Source organism: Toxotes jaculatrix, chromosome 8 (genome assembly GCF_017976425.1).
Source record: "Toxotes jaculatrix isolate fToxJac2 chromosome 8, fToxJac2.pri, whole genome shotgun sequence".
NCBI classification, from domain to species: Eukaryota; Metazoa; Chordata; class Actinopteri; family Toxotidae; genus Toxotes; species Toxotes jaculatrix.
In genome coordinates, this window is record NC_054401.1 from 27,332,622 (window position 1) to 27,354,938 (window position 22,317).

Genomic DNA, 22,317 nt, shown 5'->3' on the forward strand with positions numbered 1-22,317 from the left:
ATAATACCCCAGGGTTGTTTTAGTCCGCTGCTTTTGTTTGGTCCGACATCTCAGTGGAGACCAGTTAATTCATTTAATCTCCTAAATACGCTGCTGCTGAACCACTTTGTGACTAAACACAGGAAAAGAAGACGTTTAGTTCACTGAGATCAAAGAATTTTAAATGACTTATAGGAAATGGCTTGAAGAAATGATTTTTTACCTATTACTGGATCAAGTGTGAAGTTACTTTGTATAGCTTTAGGAAATAGATTGGGTATCAAACTGGTTCCTGATAAAGGAGATTGTTTTGACTGACTGACACTGTCCCCCATGGAGGAATTTCCTAATAAATTCCTGATAATCGTTGTGACCCCTGAGCTTTTAGTCTCACCAGTTCCTCCTGGAGGAACCCGAGACATTCCCAGGACAGAGGTGTAGTCTCTTCTGGTTCTAACCATGGGGTCACCTACTGAATGGATGTGCCCAGAAAACCTCAAAGGGAACAGACCCAGAAGGCATGTCCCATGCCAGACATATGTCCTCTGCTGCAGCAGTAACAGGTGCAACTGTTAAGCACCTTAAAGAAAGATGCAGTTGTTTAATAAATGTTCCCTGTGTCCTAAGTCACTGCACTGATGTTATAAATCCTCTGTGTTCAGATTAAGGGGAATCTGGGGATTAAACTGCTTAGACAGTTTACACTGTCAGAACTGAGGCTCTGAGATTAACTGAATACAATAAAGTATAGTTAGACGACACTTGAAAAAAAAACAAACCTTTATTTTCACTACACCTTAAATAAGTTTCAATAATTTAAATAAAAAAGTAGCTTTTGTATATGTATAAAGACAATCTGGTTTTTTTTTTCCTTACGGAGCCACAGCTTCAAATGTTTCTGCAGCTTGTAGCCTTATGTCTGTTTGTCATGTAAACATGAATTATTGCTAATGTTGAGTCTGCAACTGATGTGGAACAGAAAGAACTGTCCATTGACACTGCCTGTCAAAGGAGAGTCCTTTCACGTGAACCAAGTCTCAGGCTGAGACACTGAGCATTGCTTTTGTTGTCTTTGGCTTCAGTGCACAAGCTTTCACTGGCCTCTACGAGTCAGATCTAACTGAGGGAGGGCTGTGATGGGGGTGGGGGGTCAGGAGTGGGAAACACCACTCCTTGTCTTTGAAGGTGTCTCATGATGTCCAGGATGGAATCGAGCTCCACACGGAAAGCCTCCAGCTCTCTGCTCTTTTCCTGAGCCAGATGCTTCCAGTGCTCCACCTCTGACTGCTGATTAGCCTCCAGCACCTGCCACGACCCACCAATCACCTGCAGGCACAGTTACTGAGGTAAGATGGTGGGGAGTAGGCTTGGTACTTTCAACACCATGTGACATTTCCAGGAGCAAGCGATGAGCAAATCGGTGGATTTAATTTTCATTTGATAAGCAAATGTATGGCAGCTTGTTTGTAAAACACTGTGAAAAACCAGGCAGGTTATGGGAAGCTCTGTGTCATAGCTTGTTGAGTTTCTGTAGAGGAAAAGCTCCAAAACGGCCCCAAAAAGCACCTAAAAAATGACTTTTCATAAAGCAGCAAGCAATTACAGGGTAAAGGTAAAGGTCTGTGGCCTGGGTACCTGCTTCAGCTCCTTCTCTCTGTGCTGGTGTCTGAGCTCCATGTTGAGGATCTTCCTCTCCAGGCCACAAAGGAGTTTCACCTCAGGGCTCTGAGCTTCTTTAGCTTCCTTCAGCTCTTTCAGCAGTCTGGTCAGCTATACACAAGGTGGAAACAGTGACTTCATGTTAAAATGATAAGAAAAAAAAAATACAAATCAAAATAATGAACTTTTCCCTCTTGGATCTAATGAAACATGATAATTCAGTGCAACAGATACACACTTATTTTGAAATAGAGACAGAGCACACATTATCCACTAACTGTAATCTAAATGCTGACCCTCTAACATTGTCCATTGCCATTTCTCCTCCTCTCCTCCATTCCTAGCTGTCCTATCTTCCTCCTTTTCCTCCTTTCACCCAGCCCAGCCATCAGCAGGAGGGTCCCCCCCATATGAGCCAGGTTCTGCTCAAGGTTTCTTCCTGTTAAAAGGGAGTTTTTTCTTGCCACTGTCGCCTTAAGTGCTTGTTCTGAGGTCAGACTCTGGGTCTCTGTAAAGCGCTTTGAGACAATTTTGATTGTGGAAGGAGCTATATAAATAAAATTGAATTGAATTGAAAACCTCAGGAACACCCATATCTGCAAATGCACTGGGTCCAAGTGTGAAGAGGTGTGGAAACACATTGCAGCTTTGAGTTACAGACTAGAAACCAAAATACCAAATGTTTCGAAATATTGATTCTGAACGATCTTTCTACTTTAGACCTCTGTAGAAAAGAATATTCCCAGCTGGTGCTACAGCTGCTAAAATATGCTGCTAATACACTCAAACTCCCCCATTCCCTCCTTTTCTTTTTCTTACTTTACTTTCATTTAAATATGTTGCACATAGTGTTATTTCATAAGCGCATTCTGATGTGTATCTGGTGCTTGGAGTCTATAGATTTTATTTTGCTAGAACATGTTTTTTTTGTGTGTGAACCATCTCCACCTCCTGCTCACCTGCTTCTGCAGAGCGTTCTCTCGGGTCCTGGATATTGCCAGTGCCTCTTTAGTTCCCTGCAGCTCTTTTAGTTGCTCTTGCAAATGTCTCATCATTATCTGCAGGTACATGTAAAGTTTAAAGCAACAGAAACATGTTCAGGATTTCCTGATGTGGAAATGAGCCTGGTTGGTTAGTGATCCTCTGCTGTACCTCCTGAGTGTTGAGCTGATTGGCCTGTTCAGCAACCTTTGAGGACGAGTGCTCCAGGGCGTGGGTGATACGCAGCTGGTCTAACTCCCTGAGGTGCTCGGCCTTCATAGAGGACAGCTGCTCTGCAGATTGCTCCTTCAGCCTAAAAGACCACATTATATCCTGATGTCCACTCACACTGATGCTCTGCAGAAAAAAACATCTACGTGTTCGCACAGAAGCTCATACCTGCAGAGCTCCTTCTTGGCTTGCGCAGCCTCAGCCTTTAACGCCTCCTTCTCCTGCTCACTCTGCAGCTGCAGCAGCTCCAGACGCTGCCTCAGAGCCTCGCTCTCCTGCAGAACCTCAGAGATGTGACTCCCTGTCAAAGGGACACAACATTAAAATGGAATATCCAAATATCTTATATCTCATTCAGCTGTTTAAGTCATCCTGCCTTTCCTTTTTAATGTCAGGGCACAGTATCCATCGAAGCATGTAAAAGCTGACCATATCAAAATGTCCACACCTGCAAAGACAGTGGGCTGGTAGGTCTTCTCATACTGAGCAGCTGGGAAAGTTTCCTCCTCTCCACATGTCTCTCTCGCAGTAGCAGAGCAGGGCGTCTTTGTTGGGCCTGGCTGCCGTTTGGTCTCTGTAGAATGGGTTTCTGCTCGTGAGTTGGGGATGGACAGCATGCTCCTCCTCTCCTTCTGCAGCCTCTCCACGGTGCGGCTCAGCTCCTGAATGGTTCGCGTTTTGGCAGCAAGCTCGTGGTTCAACCGCTCTATCCGAACTCCGAACGCTGCCTCGGTTTGACGCTGGTGTCGGCTTGGACTCGGCTGGACCTGCAGGGGGAGGGGTTTACAATCAGGTTGCACAGGCAGGTAAGATTTGGCTTTTGCTTAATCCGATTCAAGTCAGAAAAAAAGAATATTTATAGTCATATTTCTCTCAACCTTTTCTCTCTAAAGGTTGTGTTTAACAAACCCTTCACTGTCACACCACAGACCAGCCTGTAACAGCGTGCTAGAGCTACTGTAACAGTTTTTATTAATCTACCTTGTTTACGAGCTGCTGCTGAAGAGACTCAACCTGGCTGTGAAGGGCTTTTTCTTTCTCTTGGTGGGTTTCCTTCGCCCGCTGTAGCTCCTCCTCCAGAGTTTGAACCTGTGACATCCACGGCTTTGTCTCAGGTGCTGAGTTTGCTGCTTCAACCTGCTGTTTCTGCTCCAGCTGCTGCTCCAGCTCTGAGATCTGCTGCTCGTAGTGCAGCTACACAAAGCAACACAAAGGCACATCCAGTTACTGGAAGACTCTTAAGGAATTTTTTTTCATTTTTGTGATCTTATTTTATCTCATTTCAGCCACAACACTGAAACACACACACACACACGTATGTATGCATGTATATTTTGTATGATTTGTACATCACAGCTCAGATATTACAATATTGACAAAATGTACCTTCAATCTGTGGAACCGTTGTTCCATGGCCCTCAGACTGTGTTTGGCCTCTTCATCACGGTTCTCCAGCTCCGCTTCCAGACGCTGAATCCTCCGCTCCAGCAGAGTGGTGATGCGGCCGGGCGGAGACGTCTTAGCGGCGTCGGCGCGCTCCTCGCCTCCAGCACTAGCTGCAGCGTAGATAAGAGCAGGCAGGGAGTTTGGGTTTCTGTGTCTTAGTATCTTCTCCAGCTCCTTCACCTGGCAAAGAGAGAAAGACTCTTTAAACTATGAAGAGACATAAACCTGTGAGGGGGGGAGGGGCTTGTTTGTTTGTTTGTTTGTTGTGAGAAACCTGTCTCTCCAGGTCCTGCATCTTCTTTGTTTCCACCGATTTCTCTTTTGTCTTTCGGAGCTGCTCGCTGCTTCTTTTGCCCACCTCCATTTTCAGTTTTTCCACCTGAAATAAGGACGACCTGTTATCTCCAACACAGCACACAAGGTTAGACTGAGGACGTGTAAACTGTCTTTCAGCTCCACATTATAGCTGATACCACAAGGTTTCTGCTCCTTTTACAGCTGGTGATGACAAAACACTACAAAATGCATTTGTGTTCAGCAGGCACTGGACCCACACACACTGTCCCAGCACTCTGGAAAAAAACAAACAAACAAACAAAACCAAAAATACACTGTTTCCCTGCTTGGAGCTCAGATTAATCCAGTGTTGGATCCCAGGCAGTTTGCATCCAAGCAGAGGAGGAGCACTGATGGTGCTGTTAATTCCACCAAACATTACGTCTTGTACAAACTGCAGTGAAGATTATAGAGAGGAAAGAACACCAGTCACTGCAATCACTCTATGAGCCTTTACCTTCTGGGAGATGGTTTAAGGTACCAAAGGCAAATCTTAACCGATACAATAACTCAGCCTCTACTGTATCTGTTTGATGCTGAGCAGGTGTTGGGACAGTGGGTTTTTTTTTTTTTTAGAGCTTCTGCTGAAAACAGCTGCCTGAGAACGGTGAGACTGAACCAGAACAGTAGAGTTGTGGGTCAGACAGTTAAACAATAAACAACGAGAAACCCCTTTAACCTGTTACAGTGTCACACAGCTATTTGAAAAAAATAATTAATCATAACGGAAGTACTTCAGAATGTTCAATCAGCTCCATTCAGGGACTCCAACTGAGTCCTAGACTCATCCTGGGGATAATGAAAGCAAAGAGGATGCACCTGACCATGTTCTCAAATTTTCTAAAAGCACATTTTCACTATGGGTTACTGAGTGTCTACTGATGGGCAGAAATGGCAGTTTTATTCATGTACAATTCAATCTACAACAAAATAAAGTGTTCAAAAAGTTACTTCCTGAAGCCACTGTATTCTTTTTTCCAACCCTACACATAAACACTATGAACTGACGTGATAACCCAGTGAAATGAAGAAAGACTTTGTATACCTTATCCTGAAGGTAAATGAAATGAGAATTAGTATATAAACATCATGTGACTGCGCAGCCTCACCTGCTCTTTGAGCTGGTTTATCTCTGCTGTCGCAGCCTTCAGTCTGCCAGCGTCTCTGTCCAGCAGCTCCTGGTTCTCAGCAAACCACTGCAGCTTCTTCTTCAAGGCCGACACTTCCTCTCTGTGCTTGTCCTCCAATACACGCATCTCAAAGGTCTTATCACCTGGCACATTTAGGATGGATACACGTTGTACAAAGATCACTTATGCACATACAGTAAAAAAAAAAAAAAAAAAAGTCTTATAAAAACTGGGATCTGCTTCTAATCTTTTAACATCCAAGTTTTCAGTGGTCCTTGGATTTAAATTCCACCTCTAGCCCTGTCTTGTATCCAGTCTTACCTGAAGTGGAGATGGCCTTGGCTTTAGCCAGGTCTCTCTCTTTCTTGATCAGCTGCAGGTCTACCTCCAGAGCCTGCTTCTCCTGTTTCAGTCTGTGAATGTCCTCAGACAGCTTAGCCTCATTCCTCTGCACACAGACACATATTTTCATAAGAGATAAGTGATGGGGCTGAAACAGATTGCCATTCAAACAGTAATTCAGTGATAGTGGGACTTACCTGAAATGTATGTACTTGAGCTAACAAGTCTGCAATGCGTTGAGTGTGATCCATCAAACAGATATTTCCCACAGGCCTTGGGGTTTTACGCAGCTGCTCCCTGATAAACAAAAACCATAAAAACATTTAAAAACCACGTGTAAAGTTTCCTAATTGGGCCAGTGTTCATTTTGAATGGAAATTTTTATTTTGTAGACACGTACAAACAATAATGTACCCTGAACCCACCTTGTGAAATCCAGCTCACTCAGCAGCCTCTGGTTTTCCTTAAACATGGCTTCCTCGTTGGCTTTACTCTTTGCCTGCTGAGCCTTCAACTGCGAGTACAGCTTCTCATTCTCCTGTAAATGACCTTAGTTTTACTGTGGTGTAACAGTGCAAACATTAAAAAAAACACAAGAAGAAAAAGAAGAAAACAAAAAACGAAAAAATAGGCAACTACACATCCTGCGATCTTTAGTTTTGGTGTATGTGGTGCTTCAAAGCGGTGTCTTATTCTGCCGGGCTTCGGTTTATCAGGCTGCTTTTTACTTTACTCACACCACTCTTTGATTGGAAAGTTGATATAAATATGATGTGTACCTCTGATACTGTGATGATGGAAGCTCCTCAGCGATCACAAACTCAGCACGGCCTCATTAATCTTACTTTCAGTGTGTGACAATGCTCGAGATCTAGTCAGTAACATGATGAGTGACAGGCCACCATCTGGCTACCATCACTTTGTGGGGAGAGGCATGTTTACTCAGTGGTACGCTACAGAAAATTTTAAATTTCTCTGTTGCTTCTGTCTTTTCATATAATCCCAGACTGACTCAGTGATGTGGAGGCCATATCATCTGCTGCAGGAATTCTTGTTGCTGGAGGCAGGTCTTTGGGTGTATGTTTAGTACTGATCATACACCTCACTGATGGTATTTCATGATGGAATCTAAATGTCTAAAATTTTTTTGCCCTGATCCCTGAACCCTGATCCGTGCTGAGAATTAGTGTAGGAAGCTTCATAAAAGACTTTCAGTCACAAGGTTGTGCTGCAATCATAGTTTTAAGTTATTATCCCAAAAGCAGTATTATGTTCTATTTCTGCCAGTAGGTCCCTCTAAATCCTACACTAGTCCTCTAAGGACAGACATGAGCAGTGAGGACAGTCAGAGTAAGAGAGTTCAGGGAGACAAACCTGCTGGTAACCTTTTATGAGCACCTCCTGTTCTTTCATTTCTTTATCTATCTGTTGGAGTTTTTCCTCTGTTGCAGGGTCTGTGGCCTCGGCCCATCTCCTCCTCTGACTGGTTCCTTCTGCACTTCGTAGCTGAGGAGTAAAAAAAAAAGAAGAAAAAACCAACAACACAGCTTATTCACTACATATTAATGTACCACTGCTACTACAAGGCATGACCGGCCACTTCTGTTGTATCTGATTCAGAGTTCTTCAGCACTGACCATCTGCAAATGTGTCTTTCAACAAGCAGCAGAAGCACAGTGTGCCTGCAAAACACAGCTGAATATAGACACAAAGCTACTATCATATACATATACTATCAGGGCTTTAGTTATAACCTTGTTTACGTTCCTTTCCTTGTTTCCGTGCATTTTTTTATGAGCTTTGTTGAGCTGTTATGTCATGTCAGGTGTGTTTTTCAAACCAAAGTCTGTAACACCCACACTAAAGTGATCACACAAAACATCTCCCTGAGCCTAACTCCAGTCTCAACCATCTGCTGCTCTTTCAGCTTCTACAGTAACTCCAGCTTTGCCTTGGCTGCATGCTTTGGGTCACTACTATATGCTGGAGTCATAAATCACGTCCAGTCTCAGGTCACGTCCACTCTGGAACAGGTATTCTTCAAGGACATTCATCATTCCTTCAAGATAAGCGCAGAAATGGCAATTTTATCCATTTAAAATTCTATTCTATAAATCTACGACACAACAAAGTGGGCAAAAAGTGAAGCTGGATGAATACTTGGCTGAGAGTCTCACAGATGGTTGCGCTTTTAAACGCTGACAAATATTGTGAAAAGGTGGCAACGGCACTACAACCATTCACTGTTGGATATTCACCCTTGGGGGTCCTGCCACCTGAGAATGAGGTGTTCTGAATGTTGATAATTCATAGTCCAACTTACAGCAAATAAAATAATCTACAGCCAACTGCCCCTGCGCTAAATCACACAGTGTGGTAAACACACAATATGTGACACAATATGAATTTCAAAGGAATATTTTTGAAACAAAAGTAGCTGATTCATATTTTGTTTTGAAAGTTTGTGTGTTGTGAATGTTTGTGCACCTTGCTTTGCAGCAGGTAGTTCTGCTGTCTGAGGGAGTCGAGCTCCTCTGCTCCTCCTTTCATCATTTGTATCTCCCTCTCCTTCTGAGCCAGCTGGACTCTCAGCTCCTCCACCAAAGAGCTGCCCTCATCCCTCTGCAAGTCAGACATCAACACCAGTATCAGATGAAGTAACATAATACTGTTACACGATGCAATCGTTCAGAAGGATTCAGTGGCGCAGCAACGTTCACATGATCGTTCGCTGGCATCTCACCTGCAAACACTGACAGTTAGGGCTGAGTGATAAATTTAATTCATCTGATTACTTTGCATTTGCACTTTAAAAACTGAGTTATTCAAATTTATATATACAGGTTACTTTTAATCTGTCATGAATCACGACAGTCTCACAAACTCTGATGAGACTGTCTCCTCGTCACACTCTAAATACTGTGTCCCCACCCTGAAAAACAGAAACAGTGATCCTCCACACCGTCTGCATGGATCACCAAGCAATGAGAATACTAACCTTTGTCCTGATTATGTAAACTTTAAGTTTTTTTTTTAAACCGTTCCAGTGGTGAGTTAGCATTAAATCATGTATGTAGTTATTAAATCTGCACACTGACAATATTTTCGCAGGGATTTCATATTTAAAGTTTAAAGTATTTTCTTACATTGTTCTTCGGAGGACTGTGTGTCAGTCTGGTGTCCTGGTGACTGCTGGTGTCTATCTGCTGCTGGAGGACAGCCACTAAGGACTGAACAGATGCCACCAGCTCACTGCTCGCCTTCACATCTGGCACAGATAATCAGACAAACATGAAAGTCATTCAGTGTCTTTACATTCAAAAAAACACACACACACACACTGACTCCAAAGCTCCACAACTGGCTCCTGCACTACAACGGCACGCAGGGGTTCAGAAATCAAAATCAAACTTCAATGGCGACTGAACATAAATAGGATAAAAAACTTTTTGCATAGCTTTAAGCTAGCATCTGTATCATGGTATAATATATAACAGCATCATCAGTATAAGACAGATCCTCGTCTTGAATTATCAGAGCAGTTTTGGTAACTTGATGATTTGCATGTGAGGGTCACTAATAACCTGTGTAGTCATCTTTGTCTTGGCTCTTCGCGGACTCAGCTTTTGACGGACTCTGTGGAGAACGGGTTTTGGCTGTAGCAGCAGCTCTACTGAGCCCCGATGACTTGGAAGTCGCTGCTGTTCTCCCCTCTATTTTTCTGCCTCTCCTCGGGGCCACCGTGGGCTTCCTCACTGAAGACGTAGAAGGGTGAGAAATGGTGGAGCTACGGAAGGCCTGGGAAAAATGTCCATAATTATTATTAATTAGACATACATTGGTACATATTGGTGCTGGTCCAGCTTCTAAGTATCTAGGCAGCATCTAAGCCTATTTTCAGCCAATGTCACTCTAACATTAGATAAATTTGAACTGTTTATGCTCTACACAATTAGCCTATTCTAAGTAACGGTTAATTTTCTAATATATATATTTATATAATTTTATGTTTCCATAATGTTATCTGCTGAAACGGAGAAGAGTTTGAATTTTGTCCCACCATTTGTTTCCTAACGTTGCCAGCCTCAGAGGACATGTAGGAAGAAGACTTGTAGTGATCCTCCATCAGCCTGTCCACTTCCTCTCTGATGCTCCATGTCAGGTCATGGTTGGGATGGTCTGAGGAGCTGGATGGGTGGCTAGTCGGTTCCTTGGCTCCCTTTATTCCCACGACAGGGTCAGTCTTCCCTGGTCGCTTCACTTGTGACTCTGTCACATCTGGGAAAGTCCTTTCCAAGGAGCAGGATTTTTTCTCTTGGTCATGTTCCACAGCACTGTAAGTAAAACTTGTGTTACTGTTGTAACTTTCTTTTAACTAAATTCAAGTTTGGAGCTGGAAGAAAGGTTTTTTTTTTTTGAGGCACTAGACTCAACAGTCCCAAAACAGTTTGCCCCCAATTCTGAACCCCGAAAACGTTCTTTCTATATGTCTGTCCAGGATGTTGACCTTTTCTTTTGCCTGTGGGTTTAGAGATGGCAACAAGTGCATTTGTCAAACTCCTTTTACAAAGGAAGAGCTTTTGCAAGAAGGAGATATACTAAAGGTCCTGCGGGCCACCCTGAAGAAAAACTGAATATGTGCCCTGAAAGTCTGCTAATGTCACTTGCTAATTAAATACTGAACTTTAGCCAGTGTTTTTAGCTTCTGGTTCTCACTGATCTTAAACTGAAATTATTTCCAAAAAAATCTCATTCACAGACTTCAAACTGTAAAGTCTTGCATACATCTTGGTTGAATTTCAGACTGAGCAGGGCCCTGGGTCCCTTTTTATGTGGACAACTGAGTTATTCAGATTAAAGTGCTGATGATTTGACATGAGTCATGATTTTTATGGTTCTTTAAAGCTGAAAGCTTGAAGGTCAAACCTGCAAAAGTGCAGGCTTGCTGACACCTGCAAGAGTTTGTATGGTACACACAACAAACACAATCCAGACACTGCAAGGAAAAAGACAAAGGCTCAACCAAGTGTATAATGTCCCCAAATCTGAAAATCCACCAGTCTGAGATACTTCATGTGAAAACTGGACCAACCTGTGAATGATCAAAATAATGTTTTGTGATGTAACCGTTTTGAAGAAGTCAAAGATTTAGTACTAACCAGATAGGCTGGAGGGTGAACCCTCTGATATGGTCCCTCTCTGGGTGGATGGGCCTCATCAGCTCCTCTGCAGTGGGTAGATCTAAATACAAACACGTAATGATTATTCCACATAGTTCACTCCGGTCTTTATATGAGACGTGTAAAAACCTGAGTGCAGGGAATGTGGCCTCTTTCTGAAGCTGCCTCCTTCAAAGAATATGGCCCATAATGCTGTGACCTTTGGACATCTGAAAATCTACTATGTTGAACCTGTGCCTTCTCCCCAATTACATGATCATACCAAAACTACAGTGCTGTTAGGGGCTTCCACCCTGGCTTTACGAGATCAAAGGAAGAGTCTGAAATTAACAAGTATATCTATTTTAACTCAAATAACAGTTTAAGTAACAACTAGAAAAAGTAATAATGCTGCAAATGAGGGAGCTGGTGCTTTAACTGGGAAGCAGCTTTTGTAGAGGTCGTGGTCAGTGTCTGACCTGATTCATTGGTAGAAGAAGGATGAAGCGACTGTGTGGCACGTTGAGGAGGGAAGGATGGAGACGCGGATCTGTGGATCCTTCCTTTCTCTTCCACAGATGAATAGTGGTGATTAAAGTCACCTGAATCCTCCACAACATGGATCTGTCTGTAGGCCTCATGAAGAGCCTCCATGTCTGAGCCTCCACTCTGCACATATGAGGGGCCTGTACAGGAAACACATTTAATGCGCTCTATCAAAGACAATCCAAGATGAGACAAAAATGATGCAGTGGGATCACCAAATCGCCCTCGGATCAACATGATAAGAAAGAATCCGATTTTAACCGTTTCTTAAAAATTACATTTACATATAAGTAATCTGTAACAGCAAATATATAAATATGTTTTAAGAGAAACAATATACAACCTAGATTATGTTTTCTTTCAGCTTCTTGGGGGTTATCTGGGTTATTTACATTACCACAGTTCTTTGGGTAGCTAAGTGAGGATTCAAACTCACACCTAAGTGTGTCAGAAAGGGCAGAGACCCTCCCCCTATTAAAATAGCTGACACTACATGCTGACAGTCATTCAAACAATAATTACTGGATGTATGACTGTCACCTCTTCCTGGCTACACACAAGCAAAGAGTGATTATGCAAAGAACCCAAAGGTCTCTTTCACAGCGATCTTTTCATGTCTTTCACTTAAATAATTTTTCCCATAATTTTTACATGCTTCACATGTGTGGCTCTTAGCCCCTCAGGCTTGGATCCATGACAATAAAAATCTGAGCAATTACAGCAGGGTTCCCAGTCCCAGTGGTGTAAAGGGAGCCACGCTGCTCTGCATGGCTCCCTTAGTAACAGGGCTAATAACAGGGCTCCAGCAGATTTGCTAATAAAGACTGATTTCTGTGCATTTGATATATTCACTGTTTTAAATGGAATGCAAATTTCATGTAACATAGCAATCTATTCTACTTCAAGAGTACTCAAGTGCAGTAGTTGTCCATCTGTACCGTGTCAGCCCTGTGACTGACCTTCGTCTCTTACCCAGTGTCAGCTGTGACAGGCTCAAGCTCCACCGCAAAACTCAACTATAAGTGGGTATAGCTAATAGATGGAATGAATGGACTGCAAGACTTCATTATATTGCCTGCTGCCTATTTTATTCTACCTATTATTATACTGAATAACATTATTCTCTTGACACTATTTCTTTTTGTTACCTCTGTCCAGTGATCCTGCTCTGTCCTTCCTTCTGTCCTCTCCATTGGTGTCATCCAAAGAATCATACAGAGAAACTGAGACAAACATTAAGTTCGAGTGACCACTTTCATACTCCATACTCCATTATATGGCTAGCTATAGGTCCACATTAACTTCTTCAAAGAAGTTTAGCTGTGAAGTTCTAATAAAAATAATGTTTATTTATACAGTTAATTTGAACCAATAGTAATGTGACATTTGAATGAGTTTATACACACATTGTTGGTAGTGAGGTCACTATTACTATTATTACCATGATGAATTAACAAGTGTAGTGTAGTGTTTTCTCTTACCTTTGGAAATAATTGGAGAAATCTTAGACTTCTGAAAAACAGATGCAAACCATGTAGAAATCTAGTATGTCAGTTTGTAATGTTTCAAAATAAAACTTGAACTAAAACACTGTTATTTGTTTTCAGAGCTGACCTCTGCTTTCTACCATAGACTGTATAAGACATGGACGTAGCACCCGTGACCCAGTGGGGAGTCGGTTTTGTGACCAAACTATGGGCATTTGAGCTGCGCCATCTTGGATTTGAGTGGGGGTGTACTTTCCATAGTTGGCGAAGAGGCGGTTACGCTACGGGTCAGCCGGGGTCAGAGAACCCGGTCACTTAGCTCGGAGCAACAGAGCTAGCCTAAGGCTAATCAGCTAGGCTAACAAGCTAAGCGGCAGCTTAGACAGAAAAATGAGACGAAATAAAACTGTAGCCTAGTATTCCCGCAATAAATGGACTCCGAGAGCACGGAACACACCGCAGCAGCGTTCCTAACGTTATCCGCTCCGGTCCTCTATCTGTATCAGCAGCGACCATAAATCGGCAATTAAGTCATAAGCCAGCGGCAAAATGTGTACGGTACTAATTAGTGCAAACATTCTGGTAAAATGGTGAGAAATTTACTTACCGAAAAAACTGCAAGTTCAGTACAGTACAGTCCACACTACAACAAGCCATACTGTCACAAAAACCTATCCGAACATTGGCAAACAAACACGGACACTACGGCCCTTGTCAACCGCTGGAGGTAGCCGGAGGCCTCTGGATGTAGCCGCCTAGCCCAGCCGATGCTTTAGCAAAGAGCTAACTGTCACTCAACGTAACCACACCCCAATATTAAGCCTAAATAACACCCCCCCACGGTGTTTACGAGGGGTTTTTCCTGCGTTCAAAATTGCGTGGCGGCCGCTTCCAGCTAATTTTGTGCCGCCCCCAGCCAGAGCGATTGATATCGCTCAACACAGCGTAAAGCTCCAGCTGTGTTGATTGAGCGACTGGTGTCCCTCTGCGGCAGCTACGTATTTTAACTGCAGTTGCAGCGTTGCGCCACTATTGCGGCGCTATATCAACAGCAGTGCACCGGAAAGACCTGAAGCCACTACCGAAGAAGAAACAGATCGACTCGTGTTTTTTCCAGTTTTTTCCGCTAGTTGGTGCTATTGGCGTCCTGATTTTCCCTGGCTGATGGTACAAACAGGTAAATATCGCTTGTTTTTTTGCATCCAAGCATGTCGTGTTTATTTAAAAAAAAGTTTCCTCCGTGTCAGAGTAACGTTTATGATTTTATCACGCTTCATGTCTGTATCAGAATAAATACAAAAATACTTAATGCATGATGAATTTTTGTTTTGTTTAAGGTGAAGACACCTCTGTGCAACAGACTGAAGGAGAGGCACTTGGATGTCTGTTGTAAGGTGGCCATTGATGGACCAGACCAGGAGGACTTGGACTACAAGGAGTGCATGAGGAGGTTCTACAGAATGAAAAAGAGGAGGCTGAAATGTTCTCTGTCTGGTTGCGAGGTGTGTGGATAAAGTGTACTTTCAATTTAAAGTTGGCACCTGATTTGTGTATGTATATAGCTTTAATAAATGAATGCTTTAACGTGATAATAGTCATATTCTTATTGGAACTCTTAACTTAAAGTATGTTGCCTGTAAAAAAAAATTGAATTTACAGAATACATGCCCGTCATGGCGCATGGTCAGGATGGTACCACCTCCGCCTCAATTTGAGCCAGGAAAAACCCTGTTATCAATAGAGACCAAAAACAAAAAATGTACCAGGCTGTAAATATGTTTTTTAGGCTGTAAAGTTAGCTATTTTAACATGGGGGTCAATGGAGAATTGCTCACTTCTGGAGCCAGCCCCCAGCGGCAGCCGAGGAACTGCAGCTTTTTGAACGCGGAAGTGATCCTCACTGCTGAAACCTACAACTCCCCCCTTGCTTTGTACCAATCTAGCCAATATCAGCATGATGAAGTCCAAAGATAAATGTACTTCTATCATGTTAAGTGCTTTCACCAGTTTCATTATAAGGAGACCATCTTTGATAAAGATGGTTTATAATCTCTGTGTCACCGCTGTCTGACTTTTATCATTATACATTCAACAAACCTCCTCCTGTGGCTGTTTCTCCTCATCCTCAAAATCATCACTGTAGTGTGGAGAGCCTGTCAAAGCTGAGAGAGAAACGACCTGATTAAGTCACACAGAGAGACGAGGAGTGGGAAAAAAAAGGTTTCCCAGTGGTTCCCTGCTCTTACCTGGGGAGGTTCTAACGGTCTCTGTCCCTCCGGCCTTCTGTTGACCACCATCACTCTGCTCTGGTGCTTCCTCAGCTTTCCTGGGGGAAGATATCCATCCTCATTACATTACAGTGACAGGGCAAAGTACCAGCCACCACATTAGATACTCCATAAGCAAGCACAGGGTCTGTAACTATGCTATTCCAGTGAAGTTTCAATGTAAACTTTTAGCACATTGGCCAAGGGCTGATGAACTTGTAAAAAGTTAATTCAAGGCATCATTCAAACAGGATTAAAACTACAGAAGGTACGGGGTTATAAAGGATTTATGAATATATTCATGCACCTCATTAATCATACTAATTGCTCCATTTGTATAGCTATTGTAAATTCACACAGGACATTCATAAAATATGCTTAACTTGTACAAAGATTAAGTTATTTAACCAAAGCAAAGAAAAACTGGACAGTTCTATTCAACTCATGATTTCAGTTTTTGTTGTTTAAGTTAAATGAATCAGCAAAGGCATCAATTCTGCAGCACTAGATTTAGATGAAAACACATGTCACATTAACCGGCTCCTTATAAGCTGTAACAGTCACTGACAACCAACACTGAACCTGTAGCACTTTGATTCAGACAGTGGGTTTACTCCACCTTCATCTCTCACACTCTCCACACTCTTGATGTTCTCACTTACATGAAGTCGTTAGCCATCATCTCTTCTACCGCTCTAGATACTGTTCAATAACTCCTAGATTTTGACACTTATAGGTGAGCCCGACCTGAAACTGCATTAATAGTTTGCCTATGGTTCCATGATACCAGGGTGGTGCCCCATAAGTATTAATCTCCATGAATAATTTTATGAATATCAATAATTATCCTTGACAATTATTAATAATCTGTCGATAACCAAACCTGTTCATACCACAAGCACATTGCACAGCAGGCCTGATGGGTGCATAAAGCCATTCATTCTGCTAATCAGCTTCAAAGAGGAAACCGTATACTGTACATTGTGAAAGCAGGCAACATGAAGAATGAACAGAGGAATACAGAAACAAATGTCACATTCAAAATGAATAATCAAGCCTCAATTATGAAGCATGACAGGAAAACAGCTGACTTCTTCCATTGTGTTATTGTCACCCTGACTCCTCTAGATTTATCTTTTAGTGGGTGTAATAACAGACCTAGGCCATTTCCATACCTGAGGTTAGTACCAATGGTGGAACTAGTTGAGTCCAGCTCTCTGTTCAGTTTGGAGTAATCTATAGTTGATAAGGCTCCTGCTTCTAGTCGCGCAAAAAAACTTGCTTTCTCTTCTTCTTCATCTAGAGTTTCCAAGCCCATGCTGGTCATGTTCACTGCTGGTACCATCACTGATTCTGCACACACACACACACACATATCACAAGAGCACAAGTGGAAACACAACTGTGATAGTTCTGAACTGAAAAACTGGCAATCTGCATGAGGATAAATGAGGAATGGAAGGTGCAACGTCTGCTGTGAAAACAGGATATGAACACCAAGCAGAGAGACTGAGACCCATAAGGCCGCTGTGTACGTCCATGACTTGCTATTTGGAATCGTGTTGTAAGGCTCTTACACACAATACTTCTTCTCTCACACACTAGCATCATATTTCTATGCACTGCGGTCTCACCCTCCGTCTCTGTGTTGACGCTGCTGAGAACAACTGCTTCTAGCCCTTTTTCCTTCAAACCAGCGTCTCCTGGATCCTCATCCTCCTCGCGAATAGGGTGAGACTTCCTCAAAGACTTTCTGAAGGACTTCCCCGAACCCAGCAGTCCTAGAGAAAGGTTTTTGTTAGAGGACACGAGGACAGAGGACATGTAGTTATACAACATCAGTTTATCTAACTAAATCGAAGATTATCATCAACAACTACAAATACACAACTTATTTTATTTAAAGGTATCAGCCAATCATGTGGCAGCAGTGCAATGCATGAAATCATGCAACACAGGTCGGGGATTTCAGTTAGTGATCACATCAAACATCAGTATTATGGGTCCACGTTTATGTTGAGATGGCTACAAAATAAGACACTCGTTTTATTTCTAAAGCTCATGGCTCCATGCTGCCACCCAGTGGGCTTTAATAGTCAGTGCTCAACAAAACGGAGCACCACACAGTTGTAGCAGTCGTAATAAGGCACAGGAAGAGCTGTACTACCAATTCTGTGGTACTTCTGTGGATGTTTTTGACTGAACTGAAGATAACTGTCCTGAGCAACTGACTCAGGATCCTTGCAGCTCCTCCTTCATGACATCCAGCTTCGCGCTGCATAAGCCACTTTATCTTTATCATTATCATTATTATTATCATTAGCAAAGCAGTGTAGAAAACATTCAGCTTTAGCTGGTTAAAATGACATCACCAGGTGTACGCCACATCAGCTGTCACTGATTAATGTTAACTCTGTGTGTAACTTAGTGACAGCCCTAAAGTTAAATCTAAACTTTACATTTCTGAACCATAACCTTCAGTATTTGAGTTAAGAGGCTCGTAAAAAAGAAGCTGTGCTATTTCAATGTGTCAGATACATAGACCGTTTACTTAAGTAACCCCAATATAAGTAGAAGAAGAGAAGAAGAAACTAAAACAACTAATCATTCCCATTCTGAGGTTGAAACAAAAGGCCAGAAAACCTCTTAGCATCAATGATTGTGACAAAGTCAACATCTTAACAATTATCAGCATGATTTGTTACAAACAACCAAAAGGTGCCAGCAGCAAGTCAATCCTAAGTGAATACGGCATAAAATCACACTTGTACATTCACCAAATCCAAATAATGGTAACTGCACAGCACCATACCAAACACACATCAGTGTCATTAGAAATGTAGAGGAATGTAGTCTGTAGTAGAACGTGAAATGTCCTGCAGCTCTATCATCAGTCTCCCATTCTGTCTTATTAACAATTAATAAAGAATGATGTCCATCTGCTTGTGGAAGGAATACATTTTAAGTTACATATTAACTCTCAGTTGTTAACTATCTTATATTGAAGCGTACATTCAGACTCCGCTATGTTTTAACCTACACAGATGGTATTGTATTACAGCCCCTGAAAACTCTGCTTCACATTTTTACTAATTCTCCACAATATTAAATATTCATGACTGGATAAGCAACAATCACAGTTAAACAAACATCATTAATTATTAAATTATTTAAAAAACTCAGTTAATCTTCTTGTCGGGACTGTGCGCTCTATTTAAACAGATCTGATGAAATATCAGATTGTGGTTTAAATGTCTCAGGGAGATGAAGGAGGACATGACCATCATCACATTCTTCCAACATCCTGTCCACATCAAACCAGTGAAAAGAGACAAGGAAAAAAAACAAGTAAAGAAATCTCTCATGTGAGTTCTAACTTTGGCAGAAAATAGACAAGCACACTAATTTCAGATAGGGATGCAAACATTACACATTTAGTTAAAAAAAAGGAATTCTAATGCTGGTCTCTCTCTCTGTCAAGATATTACCTAGTGAGCCTTTGGCCTTTATTTTTCACTGAAGACAATAATTAACCAAAATTATAAAGAGAATGTTAAGACAGTTTTGATGTTATGTTAAAGATATCTATGTATTTTGCTGCAGAGAGTAGCAGCAATAGATGAAGCAGATGAACTAATAGATGAAGTTAGCGGGCTAACCAACCAGCCCTGGCCCCTCTCATCTGATAATAACCGCTTTGTATCTCAAGAGGTTTTAGTGATTAACTGTAGTGTCCAGTTTTTGCCTGTCCATGTTGTCCGTCCCCTTTCTCTATGACTGGGTGTAAAACTGTCATTGTCACTCTAACAATAACCACAGAAAACAACCTACCTGTTTCACACACTGCAAGGTAAACCTGTGTGGAAATCATTATCCCCTAATCCATGCAGGTTTGGCAACATGTTAAAGCTGAGGTTAGATTTATTCATGCTATCCATCAACTTGTTTCTTTCAGTAGGGTTGGACACCCCAGCTTTCTGGTAATATGCTGCCCCCCATTTATTTGGAGTATTAATTTGACAGTTGGCCTGTTGGTTCTTACACTTTGCCCCTTTAATTGCAGTTGTAAAATCCTGCAACATATGCACAAAATCCCTCTTAGTTTCCTCCCTGGACTGCAGAGTTTAATCACTGACACATCTGTAGCCACTGACTTTACACAACCTCATTATGAAAAGTGCCAAAGGCGAACATGTCCAGTGTGATCGATTTTATATCACGGAGAGTCCTCTCCTCATTATTACCTCTCCCTGTTCCTCCATCACTGTGTTCATCATCTTGCCACCATGAGACTGCTGGTTTCAGGGCTGATTTCTCATCACTTTTAGCACAGGGCTGCTTCTCAGAGCCGCCCAAATCCACCGAGTCATCTGAAACAGACTGACAGGGAATCAGGTTTAAGTCAGAGAGATGCCCTCAGGATAAGACTGTGCTTTTTACACAATGAAATCCTTTGTCTTCATCTCTGATGTTAAGCACTTTGAAAAGACCATTATTGTGGCATCTCTGATATTTGCCAACATGGTGAAGACAGTATAGCTAGCTGCTGTCCTCTCGGCTCCACAGCTTTGCTCAGCTGCTGCTTAGATTTGGAAACTCAGCTATCAGACAAACAGTGATCTTAAGTAAAGTTCTGCTAATATTTCTTTTTTTAAGGCTTACAGTACTTTTAACTCGTAGGACAGCTGGAGTAGACCATGATCAGGAACACAGTAACCAGTACAGACTGTACCTCTTTTAAGAACAGCTCAAACTGTTCATCCAGCTCTTCCTTGGTCAGTCTGTGAGACATAGTGATGCTGTCCACTTCTTCAATCAGTGGGAACCTACACAACTAAACATAGAGAGAAAAACAAATTGGGGGTAGAAATTACACCTCATGCGTAGCATATCTCGCAATATCTCAACAAATGTTATCAAAGACTTCAAGCATTAAAATACCTAAATGTGTTAGGATGCAAATGTGGTATTACAGTTAAAACATTTTCTTTTTATTGCAGATATTGCTACACAGAGAATTTATATGATGTGATGTGTTTAAATGAAATTATGTTCATGTTAAAACTAAACACATATTAGAATATAAGGTTTATGTTCTAAATTTTTAAATATAAATAGTTTGACAGCTGTAAATCAACACAAAGGTTCAGATAAAAGTTCATTCATGGAAAAAGTAGTTTGACAAAAAAACCTCTTGGTCTACTTACTACCTTTTCTGCAGTGTTCAATCACATCGCATGGTCTTCTCCAACTCCATTGAGTTTCTTCAGTTGTTGTGAATAAGACTCTAAACTGAGCTTCCACATCACACCTGAGTCAGCTCCATGACAACTGACTCAGCAAGATCCACTTGTTGATGAATGGTTTGTGATGTAGCTGAGAGTTCTGGGGAAAATAAACAGAATGAATCTTAAGTTGATTTGTTTTTCTTTGGCAAACATAATAAAGATGATTTTTCATATTGGCCATGAGTTGGACAAGAACATCATAGTGACAGGCTGGGAAAGTCTCTTAAATACAACAGAAACAAATAAATCTATTATGCACTGTCGCAGAAATGCAGTATATATAATCAAACCTGATGTTATAATAATAATTGTGATAAGCAATGGCTACATTTTTGTCTTTCCCTTGTGATACAACTGACACTGTAACCTGCCAAAGCAGGAAAAGTGTTGTCAATACCATTAATAATGATGGTTCATGAGTGAACCACCACTCACAATAAGAGAGCCTGGGAACTGGCTCACCTGAATATAATGCAGCCATGTTAATGTTATTTACTACACCTCTGGGTTTCATGTTATGGTAAGTCAAAATAGTCGCTATGAAAAGCTCCACTTTTTCAAATTATTTAAATGGTTTATTTCCTTAGTTGAAAACACGTACCAAAAGCACTTGATTTGGTGGCGTTTTCCATTCTATCGGGAATCCTACAATGTTCTTAAGCAAGTACAGTCCGCGTACGACGCTTGAATTCACATTTATAAAAGGTGACATTTTACTGAAACAATATGCTGCTCGCTGAAACATCTTATGCCGAATCTTCCATGATAACTTTAAGAGTACTAAAACGAAGGCCCGTGCATAACAACATTGTCAGATTTACGAACAAGGATTAGATTTTAAAATACATTGCAGAGGGAAGGAGACGTTGTCAGCAGGGAGTCAAGACGCAGGATGAAACAGTACCACTTCCGGTCACAATGGTCAAAATAAAGCCGTGCCCAAATTCGTTTACATTCCATAGTAAAACTTAAACCAACTCAGTTTTCATGAATTGGAGCGAATTTAGCCTGGTATAACTTCCATTAATTTCCCTGGGAGACTTCCAATAAAAATAAAATACGAATAACAGTGTAATACCGCGCACCCCATTCATATTTTGAAGAAAGTATTGCCGTAGTTCCGGTGCTTTTCAGGAAAACTGACACATCTAAAAGTAGCTAAGTCGTTCATCTCCTTAGCTAGTAACGTTAGCTGCCTAAAAGAGAACGCTACCTTTTCCCACCGTATGCGGAACAATACATTACGCTTTCATTAGTGTACATGTTTAGCGTACATGTTTAGCATGTGACGCTTTCTCAAGTAGACACTTGTTGAAACTTACCGTGCCTTGCTCTGTTTTTTTTTTGGATTGTTTGGTAGTTGCCGCGACACGCCAAGGGTTGACCAACTTGATTGGCTATAAGAGAATTGCGTCACCAGAAACGGAAGCCTGATTGGTAAAAGTATGTGTATACGTTGTGTGCCG

General features: G+C 41.7%; 1 protein-coding gene across 3 annotated transcripts; it reads right to left on the reverse strand.

Moving 5' to 3' along the window:
• Positions 1–772: 772 nt before the first annotated feature.
• Positions 773–20,807, reverse strand: cep162 (centrosomal protein 162). Of its 3 annotated transcripts, none has more exons than XM_041045394.1 (29): positions 20,771–20,807; positions 20,296–20,397; positions 19,808–19,943; positions 17,198–17,344; positions 16,739–16,916; positions 15,543–15,622; positions 15,394–15,458; positions 13,291–13,321; positions 12,958–13,032; positions 11,743–11,949; positions 11,264–11,345; positions 10,165–10,438; positions 9,689–9,902; positions 9,251–9,372; positions 8,592–8,726; positions 7,479–7,610; positions 6,530–6,642; positions 6,302–6,401; positions 6,084–6,210; positions 5,742–5,905; positions 4,571–4,675; positions 4,237–4,476; positions 3,832–4,044; positions 3,299–3,617; positions 3,019–3,151; positions 2,791–2,932; positions 2,598–2,696; positions 1,615–1,749; positions 773–1,305 (listed from the first exon to the last, which is right to left on the reverse strand). In XM_041045394.1, the coding sequence occupies exons 2-29, from the start codon at positions 20,353–20,355 to the stop codon at positions 1,096–1,098; spliced, it is 4,038 nt and encodes a 1,345-aa protein (XP_040901328.1). In that variant the 5' UTR covers positions 20,356–20,397; positions 20,771–20,807; the 3' UTR covers positions 773–1,095. The 3 variants fall into 3 exon arrangements, with proteins under 3 accessions (XP_040901328.1, XP_040901327.1, XP_040901329.1); XM_041045393.1 differs by having other exon boundaries at positions 20,774–20,806; XM_041045395.1 differs by lacking the exons at positions 15,394–15,458; positions 15,543–15,622; positions 16,739–16,916; ... (2 more) ...; positions 20,296–20,397; positions 20,771–20,807 and adding an exon at positions 13,424–13,443.
• Positions 20,808–22,317: the final 1,510 nt, after the last annotated feature.